A 12,106-nucleotide genomic window follows, 5' to 3' on the forward strand; every position below is an offset into this window, starting at 1 on the left:
TTTATACGACAAATTTTTTCATTTAACTTCATATCACATACAATGTTATAGGAACACAAGTACAATAATTTATATTCATCTTACATACCGGTAACTGTTACAATTCAATAAGATTTTTTGAATGTTTCTTACATATAGCATGTGCAATTTCTGGAACATTTACACACTTGCTTTTTTTTCTTCTAATAATTGTTCAGCCTATTATTTGAGGCTGTGAAACTATTAGCACTACAAGACAGATAATACACTTCAAGACAGATAATATGGCAACAAAGCACCTTCACGTATAACATTTCTGAAATTCCTTAAACACATATATCTTTTTCAAATCAATAAAATATTCCATCAAACTTAACCAATATTAAGGAATACAAAAATATCATAAATTATCAAAAAGGGTACATGTTATTAATATTCAACATCTTCCTCCCACATCAGGGACCCCTTCGCGCTAACATCAATACCAACGAGAGATATCAATATGAGCTATAGAACAAGTTGTTTATCAATCGTTGCAAAATAAATAAGTTCAGTTAAATATTTTACATCAGAAACCTTCTTCATAATATTTTTTTTCTTTTTCTAAAAATCATCATGTTCTACTAATCTATAAGTACCCTAATGTCATATGCATGCATGCATGGACAAACACCATTTTTTACAGCTACAATGTGCCCAATTAAACAAGTGTCACCACCTATGCTTGATTTATGGACTATTTAAACTATTTGTTCATTAAAAACTTCCACACTGTAAGCAAGTCCACCTTATAACTTCATAAATTTATAATAAATGCATGTCAGTATTATTTCAATTTCACATGTAAAAAAAGTCGCAATTTCAGAAAAGGGGAATGTATATAAAGTTTAAAAAAATATTTTTGATTTTTTAAAAATAACAGATCATATGATACAATCAATGATTTATAGATTAATTACCTAATCAAAGGAATTTTGTTATTTTATATAAGATTACCGGTAAATAGTTTTGTTTATATTGTATGTATATTTAGTTTTTCTAAACTATTGAAACCGATCTATTGAACTGCAGGTAAATAAGTCTACAATCTATTGGACTGGCAATGTTTTTCAGAAAAACCGATCTAGGGTTCGAATTTATTTTAACTGCAAGAAGATTAATAGAATATCACTTTTTATGTCTGTTTATATTATCATTCATAAGATTTTTAATTTAGGTTGATCATTTAGGCATTGATCTACAATGAATGGAATGAAACATGGTATAATACCATCAAACCATTTCAGTAACTGTAAAAAGTGCATAAAAACATTAAATATCTGAAAGCAATTATGTGTAACTAAAAAAATCAACAACAACATAAAACAAGATATCTGTGAGCCAATGCTCACTAGTGACACCCCCACTCTGATATCAATATTCAAATAAGCAAAGTCTACATTTAACCGGAAATTGGCATCAGATTGGTCCAAAAATATTTCCCTACATATATGCCTTAACAAATAGTATGTCAAAATTTCAAGCATCTGCAATTTATAGTTACTGAGAAATCTCTGACGAAAATTTGTTCGAAAATGTTTGGCTGAAAAAAAAAACAAAGTCGTCATTTAATTAACAGGAAGTTGACGTCTGATTATTACAAAAATATAACCCACCATATGGCATGCCTTAACAAATAGTTACAAAAAGCATCTGCGATAAACAGTTGCTGAGAACTTTGCTTGAAATAATCAAAGTTGTCATTTAACAGGGAGTTGAAGTTCGATTGGTACAAAAATATATCCCATGCCTAAACAAATAGTTCAGAGTGGGGGTGTAATAAAAAAAACAAAAAAAACTAAAGTATAAAAAGGAAAATACTTCAAGTTATTGGTAAACAATCAATGCGTTAAAAAATTACCATAAAAAATACATGATGACATATATATATAATCCTTTTTGGTGTTTTATGTTTTGGACATCTTTAGCATTTGGGTTTAGACAGGGGGAGGGGAGGGCTGTCAATTTTTTTTTTCATTCTCTAGAATTCATGAGATTAATTTTTGCATGCAATCACTATACCTGTAGTAATTAAGACATTACAGTGTTATTTTCAGACACAATACATGTGTATGTATATGCATGTAAATTGCATATATATGCATGTCTTTAAAACATTTCTCCTTGGTTAACAAATGGAATTCTAGATTCAGTAAAATATCACATTAGCTGCTTGATTGTTACAAAGGTGGTTCCAAGATGTATATTATGACCATATACCAATTGTTCGTGAATATCAATCAGTTTCTGTAGCCCTTCATTGTTTTATATATTTACTGATGGCATATCTGAAAATGAACTATTCATGTACAGTATACAAACTAAGAAGTTGTTTCTATATGTAGCATAGTTTTTGTGTAAATGATCATATTTCCTGTGTTAGCTCAGTGTGTGATTTTTTGTGTTGGTCCTAAACTAGATCCCGAGTTATTTAAACAATAAATGCTTTCTTTGGTAATTTTTGCGAGATATGAAGGTGTTGACATTTCATAAAAATACATAACCCGCATTAATGGATTATGTAACTTTTTCTGCAATGATCGCTACCTTCACAACCTGCACGAATAATCAAATAAAACATTTTATTGTTTATATTTACAATTTTCTTAAAAGAAATTAATAGTAAAAAGTAAGTTAAATTCACTAAATAACTGTTAATGTACATCAGTACGTTAGCTAAAATAACAAGCCAAATTGTCTCCTATGGGAATTTGAGTCTGAAACCATCATGATTACTAGTATTTCGTACAGTCGGAGATTTTTCTTAGGTCGCTGTAGGTTTCGACCAATCGATAAACGGGTGTTTAGACTTCAGTCTGGCTGTTTCTGTAAATCTTAGTCTATGAATTAATTACTAGTATAAGTTTCCGTAAGAAATAGAGGAAATCATACTTGGTAGATGTAAATATATAAATTAAATGATATAAATAAAATGATCCTAGTGGAATAAACTCTCAAATTAGAGCTATATGTGAATATATACATAATACGTGTAATACATCTGAATAAAGGGTTTCAATTATTCTGAGCTTCTTAAAAGTACATGTGAATATGTAATAAAGATAATAATAAAAATATCAAGTATCCCTGAAATGCATATTTTTTAACATTTATTCAATTGTATTATCGTCTTCTAATTTCAGCAATTCATTAAAATTACGGCTATTATTTCAACTTTAATGTTAAAGAGAATTGTTATCTTAATTAAAGAGTATAGATAAATGCATGCATGCTGAGTTTGCCATGCTCCCTGTGCTAGCTGCAGTAGCTCATGCTGCTATTTCAAGTGTTGTTAATTTTTAGACGATAATCACATGGTACAAGTCATGACTGAATTAAAACAATCATGCATTGAAAGATGACCATGCTTCAACAAATAACCTTATAACAAGAACATTATAAATAAATGTTTGGTATACTGGTAACCAATTTTTATTCACATGCGAGGTACGAGGTTTGTGAAATCCTCAACGTCGAATATACTTCTCGCCATTATTAGGCCTTGCCATGTCGCTATAATAATGACCAAGATGTGGATATAAGGCTTGTTTGGGAAAACTAGTCGCTGTGAACCAGTTTATCTCAGGTGAATAGCAAAATAAAGTCGCTACTAATGAAAGTAATTGGTTTACAGTAGTCTGTTTGTCGTAAGTGCCAGCTATAGAACCTCACTTAAAAAGCCTACCACAAACCTTTGAAAGTTAATCAACAAATCAATTCATCGAGAAAGATGACTCCTTTAAAACATTTCCTGCATATATACATATAAAACTAATAAATAAGGAATTCAACACTTCTTTGACATGACATGATATGATTAAACATAAAAAATACTTATGCTTAAAAAACAATTTTAAAAAAGTACATTGCGCAGGTACAGGATATGAAAGAAGAATCGCAAAAATGCATGCTTTTGATACGACTCTTAATTCAAGAAGGATGTAACGGTGTAAACTAGCTACCACAAACACGATTGTTGACATGTTGTTATTGAATATGATAACAGAATATACAGATTACCTTAAAAAGGGACCATAATGATTCAATCTTAAGAGAATTCATCCAAAAGGGTAAAAGAAAAGTAACTCTGAAATGTTGTAGGAAAAGGTTTAAAAAAAATAAAAATAAAAAAAAACACAAAAGAAAGATCATTGCTGTCAACTAGAAACGGGATCTCGTATAGTCTCAGCATTATTTTCATCTCTTTTTCCATAAGAAACTAAGTGCAGTTCATTAGCATCAACTTTAGGTTTAAGCCTAAAAGCCCTCACCATAGCAGCTAGTCCTCTAAACTTTTTAAACTTCACCTTACTTGGGTCTCTTGCCCTCTTTTTCAGTCGGCCTGCATACACATCTTTTTCGTGAGGTACACGTCGGCCAAATTTCCACAGAAGAACTCCAAATGTTATAAATGCCGCAAAACATGGAATGAATGCCGTCAGTTTTATGACTAGGTGGTAGCCATTGTAACGGGCATTCATCACAGTGTCCCCGGCAAGATATGTGGCGTTGGTCAGCGGATTTATGGTCACTGACCGGTAGCTGTATGAAAGCTGTGACTCGTTGAAAGTCTTCAAACTGTACTCGTCTGTAACACTGTGAATTTTACCGTCCGAGTCTGTATATTGGCCGTAATCAAATGGAGAATAAAATATCTGGTTTTTCCACATGTTCAGATCCAAAATCATGACTAGAAACAGGATTCCATAGTTGAACCATTTTCCTAGGATGCACAATTGAAAAATTGTATATGCCAGTTTCATATTTCATTGAACTGTATTGAAATAGCACTTGATAACAGTTACCACAATTCCAACTACCGGTAAATATATAATGCACATTTTTAGAATCAAATGGGTGAATACTGTGAGAAAACTAGTCTCCAAATAAACCAATTCAACAATTATTCTTTCCATCATAGTTTTATTAACTACAGCTTATAACAAACCACTGGCAAATTTTTTAAGTACTCTTAATCTGTAAACTTCTAAGTTATCTTTTACAAATATTTACAATCAGTGTATATTTCCCCTTATGTTTGCATTTGAAATCTGTAATGTTCAATTCTCTTTGAATATACTACTTTGAACTACTTTGCTAATTCATGCACCATAAGCACAAATATAAACTTCATCAAGCACTTTGAGTAGATTTTTTATTGAAGGATTAAATAAAATGTTCAAACTAACATAACTAATTTGTCATATACTAATGGAAAATAATCATTAAATCATATCTTTTAGTCGATCAATTTTCTTTTTTTACAAAGTTTCTGGCACAATATTTTTAATCGTGGTAGCAAACTAAATAACAGGTTAATATGGCTGTTCCATGTACGTTTCATATCCCTGACTAAGAGCGTATATAATGGCTTTTCAGCAACAAAACACATATTTTTCAAATAAATAAACACAAGTATGAAATATGATTAAAATACTTCCAAATATAATTTGGATATTGTCGGTCCAATAACACACCAAGCGGTGCAGACAAATTTATCATAGCGTCTGCACAGAGTGTTATAGGACCGACGATTTCCAGAAATATATAAGCATTCATTGCTTAAATGTATCTTTATTTAAAGAAATTATACTTAATTTTTGAGATTTTATTTCATTTTTTTACTGAACTGTTGAAATCTAAAAATAAATTCACTTCCTAGCTTAACATTCTCATCTTTTAATGTGGTAAAATTATAATCTGTGTATAGATATATCATTTACTGCATACCAGATGATTTATCCAACCAACGTAAAGGTATTATATGTACATAAGAAGATAAGATTTGATGTGCTACATGAAAAATGGAAACATTTCCAAACTTTTTTTAAGGATAATTTACCTGTAATATGGACCTGCCACACCTCTCTTTTAAGACACTTTGGGATGTCGAATTTGATGTGGGCTGTATTGATACCAGGAAGTTTGATATCAATTGCACTGACAAAATGCGGGAAATCCCAGTCCTGAAAATACAGTAATATATCATATATTAATTCAAGATTCAAATATCATAAATACTCCTACAAAAACTCTCCAAAATCCATCGACAAATTGTATTATATAAATGCATCAGTCTGGCTTCTGGGTATTATTTGATTGTTTGGACAGAATTGCATAAACGAAAAATATATCATTTTCATAAAAGCAGTTAAAGCAACAATTTCCAGTGGTTTAATAAATTTTCAAGTGACTTCAGACTTCTACAAAAAAAACTGAACATGAAATCAACGTTACCACAGACGTAAATCTGAAAAATTTGATTGACACTTTCTATTACAGCCCTGCCTAGACACAATGGAGCCAGAATGTCTTAACACTGCATGCAGGATATAAATGAATAAATACAATTTGAATTCATTCAAAGTCTAAATGCAAATATAAAATTACATCATTTCTACTCTACTAAAAGCTATTTTATTTAGTTAAATATAATTTGATCAGGTAATAGGATGATAATTGATCAATTTCCATTTAATGAATTGTTTACTTTTGATAAAAAAAATTTCATTCATATTTATAGCTCGATTTCATTTCCTCTCATATGAACTGTATGTCCATAAAATCTAAGACAATGATAAACTTCAGTGAGAGGTCCATATGATATTTTACTCTTTTGATTCAAATAAAGTACTTGTCTTGTGATTTTGTTTGACATTAAATTGAGAAACAACTCTAGTATTTGTACTTGTAAAAAAAGAATATAGTTTTTAGATAGCTAGTACACTTAAAACAAACTGAGATTTCTTCAAGTTAACAAGTTTCTGTTAAAAAAAAAAACAAGATATCTGTGAACCAATGCTCACTAGTAATTTGAATATGCAAATAAGCAAAGTCCTACATTTAAAAGGAAGTTGGCATCCGATTGGTACAAAAATTGATCCTACAATATGGCATGCCTAAACAAATGGTATGATAAAATTTAAAGCATCTGCAATAAATAGTTTCTGAGAAATCTTTGACGAAAATTTGTTTTAAAATTTTGGCTGAAAATAAACAAAGTTGTCATTTAACAGGAAGTTGACGTTCTGTTTTATCTATATCTAGTCATGGTCCGGCAACTCTTGTGAATTCTGAAGCTGTTTTTAGTATCTTTGTTAGTGATTCAGTATCTTTTATCAATTCTGTGCAATCATCAGCATGTTGAACGATTTTTATATTATCATCAGTTGTAACATGTGCAGCACGTGACTGTATCTTTTTTTTTCATTTATCAGTGTCTATAAGGATGTTTGAATATCATTTCAAACCAAGTTTATGAAGTTTGAGCCCATTTAGAGCCCAGTACAGGACAATTAAAGAGGTTCGCTCCTCAGGTTTTGGGTAGCCATTTTGGGTCACGAAATGAAAGTTATGAAAAAATTAACTCCAATTTTGGCCTAAAATTAGCTTATTTCATGCTATATCTCAATTTTTTGGGACGTTGACCCTACTTTTTTACTTTTACATGAGACATTTAATGTATGTCTATTTGTATGCAAAGTTTTAGAAAGATGACATTACTAATATAACTTTTATTTGTGTTATAATTTGATTACTCCAAAATTTGGTAACACTGTTAACATCTGTTATTATGTTCATTATGTACTGGCATTTGAAGCAACCAGTAAAGCAAGATTTTTTAAACTTTGACTTAGATATTACTTTTATAGTCCCTATAAGTGTTCAACTTCATACTTATTTAAATCATAATTAAATAATAGTTCAAACTATAAATATTTGTATGATTGCTTCAAATTATCAATTTCATGCCAAATTTTAGCAAATATATCAGGAAAATTATCATTTCTATTTGGGGCCCTATATTTAAAACAAGAGGCCCATGGGCCACATCGCTCACCTGAGGAACAATAGGTATGATAAAATCAGCTTAATGGAGTCATAATACAAACTATCTGGACAATGTACAATAATACATGTAGATCCTGTATAATTAAAAACCCTTTTTTCCTTTGAATATTCTTATGTTTATAATCATTAGTCCCTTTTCTAACAGGATGATTTTATAGTCATATCATATGTTGAGTATTGCAGTTCTCAAAAAGATCCTGAACAATATAATTTATATAAGGGATATAAACGTACATCAAACTCTGAACCTTCTCGGGAGGCCAAAGAATTGTCCTGGGGCCAAAGTCTTAACAATTATGAAGAATCATCTGGCTGATTAGTTTCTGAGAAGATTTTTTAAAGATTTACCCTATATATTCCTTTGTTAAACTTTGACCCCCCCCCCCATTGTGGCCCCACCCTACCCCTGGGGATCATGATTTTCACAACTTTGAATCTACACTACCTGAGGATGCTTTCACACAAGTGTCAGCTTTCCTGGCTGATTAGTTTCTGAGAAGAAGATTTTTTAAGATTAACTCTGTGTATTTCTATGTAAAACATCGACCTCCAATTGTGGCCCCACCCTACCTCCGGGGGTCATGATTTTCACAAATTTGAATTTACACTACCTGAGGATGCTTCCACACAAGTTTCACCTTTCATTGCCGATTAGTTTCTGAGAAGCAGATTTTTAAAGATTTACTCTATATATTCCTATGTAAAACTTCGACCCCCCCCCCCCCCCATTGTGGCCCCATTCTACCCCAAGGGGTTATTATTTTAACAACTATGAATCTACACTGCCTGAGGATGCTTCCGAACAAGTTTCAGCATTGCCGGCTGATTAGTTTCTGAGAAGAAGTTTTTTAAAGATTTACTCTATATATTCCTATGTTAAACTTCGATCCCCCATTGTGGCCCCATCCTACCCCCGGGGGTCATGATTTTCACAACTTTGAATCTACACTACCTGAGAATGCATCCACACAAGTGTCAGCTTTCCTGGCTGATTAGTTTCTGAGAAGCAGATTTTTAAAGATTTACTCTATATATTCCTATGTAAAACTTCGACCCCCCCCCCCAATTGTGGCCCCATTCTACCCCAAGGGGTTATTATTTTAACAACTTTGAATCTACACTGCCTGAGGATGCTTCCGAACAAGTTTCAGCATTGCCGGCTAATTAGTTTCTGAGAAGAAGTTTTTTAAAGATTTACTCTATATATTCCTATGTTAAACTTTGATCCCCCATTGTGGCCCCACCCTACCCCCGGGGGTCATGATTTTCACAACTTTAAATTTACACTACCTGAGAATGCATCCACACAAGTGTCAGCTTTCCTGGCTGATTAGTTTCTGAGAAGCAGATTTTTAAAGATTTACTCTATATATTCCTATGTAAAACTTCGACCCACCATTGTGGCCCCACCGTACCCCTGGGGTAATAATTATCACAACTTTGAATCTACACTACCTGACGATCCTTCCACACAAGTGTCAGCTTTCCTGGCCGATTAGTTTCTGAGAAGAAGATTTTTTTAAGATTTACTTTATATATTCATGTTAAACTTCGACCCACCATTGTGGCCCCACCCTACCCCCGGGGGTCATAATATTCACAACTTTGAATCTAGTCTACCTGAGGATGCTTCCACACAAGTGTCAGCTTTCCTTGCCGATTAGTTTCTGAGAAGAAGATTTTTAAAGATTTACTCTATATATTCCTATGTAAAACTTCGATCCTTCATTGTGGCCCCATCCTACCTCCGGGGGTCATAAATTTCACAAATTTGTATCTACATTACCTGATGATGCTTTCACACAAGTTTCAGCTTTCCTGGCTGATTAGTTTCTGAGAAGAAGATTTTTAAAAATTTACTCTATATATTCCTATGTTAAACTTCCACCCCCCATTGTGGCCCACCCTCAGGTGAGCTAAAAATGTGTTAAGTTTACAATACAATAAGTTGTTAAAGTTGGTTTCTGGAAGAACAGACTTTGAAATTTTTCTTAATAAATATTGACATTTTTTTTACTTTTTTAATCTTTAGTTTTTAAGATCTGTGTACAAACATAGAATTGTGAGCAAATCTATGTATCTTGCTTATAATTCGAAGTTTAACACTCAAATATGGTTAGTAAATAGAAATTTTAAACAATTAAACACAAGAAACATGCACTACATGTATAACAAATAAAGAACACAATTTATTTTTTCGAGATGAATCATATATATGATACATGTATATACCTACATATTTCCGTCAGCGATATCAAACTCTATTTAAACTGAATAAACTCGAGAAAATGCCGAGCATCTCAACAAAACCTATTGCATTAATCTTCCATTACGCAAAAGATAATGCCGAATTACCGATAGAATGAATTGTATTTCAGTACCCCTACATCAGATTTTGCTTAATTTGCGCAGGAAAACAGTTAACTGTTTGATTTACCGAAGTCTCTGTTTGATTTGATACGTAAAAATCACGAAATACAGACGATAGTTTCCAGGTTACAAAGCATAAATAATGAACACGAAACGAAAATCAGAACAAGCTAATACCAACGTCATGTGTGAAAACTGTCAACGCATTGAAATATTTAGCCTCAATTTACTTCACAAAATCGGCACCAATATATTTTGCATGTTTCAAAATTTCCCTTCATACGCGAACTGTTGCACAACAAGCAATTTCATCATAGTCCGATCGACCCTTTTTCGTATAATGTCATGGCTGCTTGAAACAAAGAACCTCGTTTTAGAAGTATGGAATCATTTTACCGGATGCCGAACCCGAAGCTATTAAACTGATTGAAACACGCCTTTCCTTTATTATTATTTTCGTAATAACTCAAATTTGAAACAGAATTACACCTTAATTTTTGCAATTTATATTTTCCTTCCCATAAGGATAATTTATGCTAAACTGCGTTGAATTTGCATCGGTTGTTCCTGAGAAGAAGATTTTTAAAAATGCACCCCCCTTTTTCTACAGTTTCAAGGTTTTCTCCGCTTTGAATGCAGATCGGACTTTTATTTCTGCAATTTATATTCGCCCTCCCATAAGGATGCTTTGTGCCAAATTTGGTTGAAATTGGATAAGCGGTTTTAGAGAAGAAGTTCAAAATGTAAAAAGTTTACAGACGGACAGACGGACGGACGGACAGACGGACAGACGGACAGACGGACGGACAGACGGACGACGGACAAAATGTGATCAGAATAGCTCACTTGAGCTTTCAGCTCAGGTGAGCTAAAAATATTGTATGTGACATGGGTCACAAATAATTAAAACAAATGAACATTTTAGGTCCCCATCTTTATATCAAAGTGGTTTTTGGAAAAAATTGGCATTACTATTATTTCAGGAGCCAACCTCCTTTAATTTAATTGGAACAATCAGTCAAAAGGTCTTCCGTGAAACGAAAGCTCTTAATTAATAACATCACATATGTCTTCTTGATATGAGGCGTACCGGTACTACACTTACTTGTAAAACAATGAGGATATCCATTACAAGAATAAGTGAAGCCAAGATTGCTCTGGAGGCCTCATTGCTGTGAAGAAAGTCCCTGTTTAGCTTGTCCCACTGAATGTAATCTGTGGCAATCACCAACACCACAATCAGCGTGGCAACCGTGGTGACCGTCCAGAACAGAATGATGCGGCGGTAGCCCGTGTTCCACCATCGCCTGACCCTCACCGCCCACTTAGGGTACAGCTTCTCTTGTAGCATCATGTCTGTCACCTGCAGTGAAGGAATTGATGTGATAAATCTAAGCAGCAGAATTTTAACCAGTTTTCATTTATAGTACATGTGATATATATGTTATTTTCATCTTTTACTTATGACTTCTTTTGAAACATACAAGGAATAAAAATAAAATTTGAGTGAAGAGTTTGTCGATTGAACATTTGAACAAGAAGCCCATATGCCACATCGCTCATCTGAGCAACAATAAGCATGATAAAATCAGCCTAATGGAGTTATGACACGAGATGTCTGGACAATGTAGTATAAGAGATGTAGATCCTGTATAAATAAAAGTACATTTTAACCTTGGATATTCTTATGTTTATAATCAAGTCCGATTTCTAACAGGATACCGGTAATTTTTAATCATATCATTATCATATGTTCAGCATTGCAGTTCTCGAAAGATCCTGAACAATTCTTTATATATGGGATATAAACCTAAAATTCTGAACCCCTTGTGAGGCCCAAGAATTGTCTAGGGGTCATAAATTACAC

General features: G+C 32.7%; 1 protein-coding gene across 6 annotated transcripts in view; it reads right to left on the reverse strand.

Annotated features, from left to right (window-relative positions):
• Positions 1 to 1,007: 1,007 nt before the first annotated feature.
• The window catches only part of LOC105326955 (transmembrane protein 117), a 28,820-nt gene continuing 17,721 nt past the window's right edge, over positions 1,008 to 12,106 (reverse strand). For 4 of the 6 annotated variants that reach the window (XM_034478110.2, XM_034478100.2, XM_034478124.2 and 1 more), the window contains 3 exons: positions 11,345 to 11,602; positions 5,861 to 5,984; positions 1,008 to 4,741 (listed from right to left, as the gene is read on the reverse strand). In XM_034478110.2, the coding sequence (XP_034334001.2) occupies positions 4,176 to 4,741; positions 5,861 to 5,984; positions 11,345 to 11,602 (948 nt within the window). In that variant the 3' untranslated portion in view covers positions 1,008 to 4,175. The remainder of the gene's footprint in view (positions 4,742 to 5,860; positions 5,985 to 11,344; positions 11,603 to 12,106) is intronic. The other 2 variants (XM_034478131.2, XM_034478133.2) reach the window with 2 other exon arrangements.

The sequence above is a fragment of the Magallana gigas genome, chromosome 5, assembly GCF_963853765.1.
Source record: "Magallana gigas chromosome 5, xbMagGiga1.1, whole genome shotgun sequence".
Taxonomy (NCBI): Eukaryota; Metazoa; Mollusca; class Bivalvia; order Ostreida; family Ostreidae; genus Magallana; species Magallana gigas.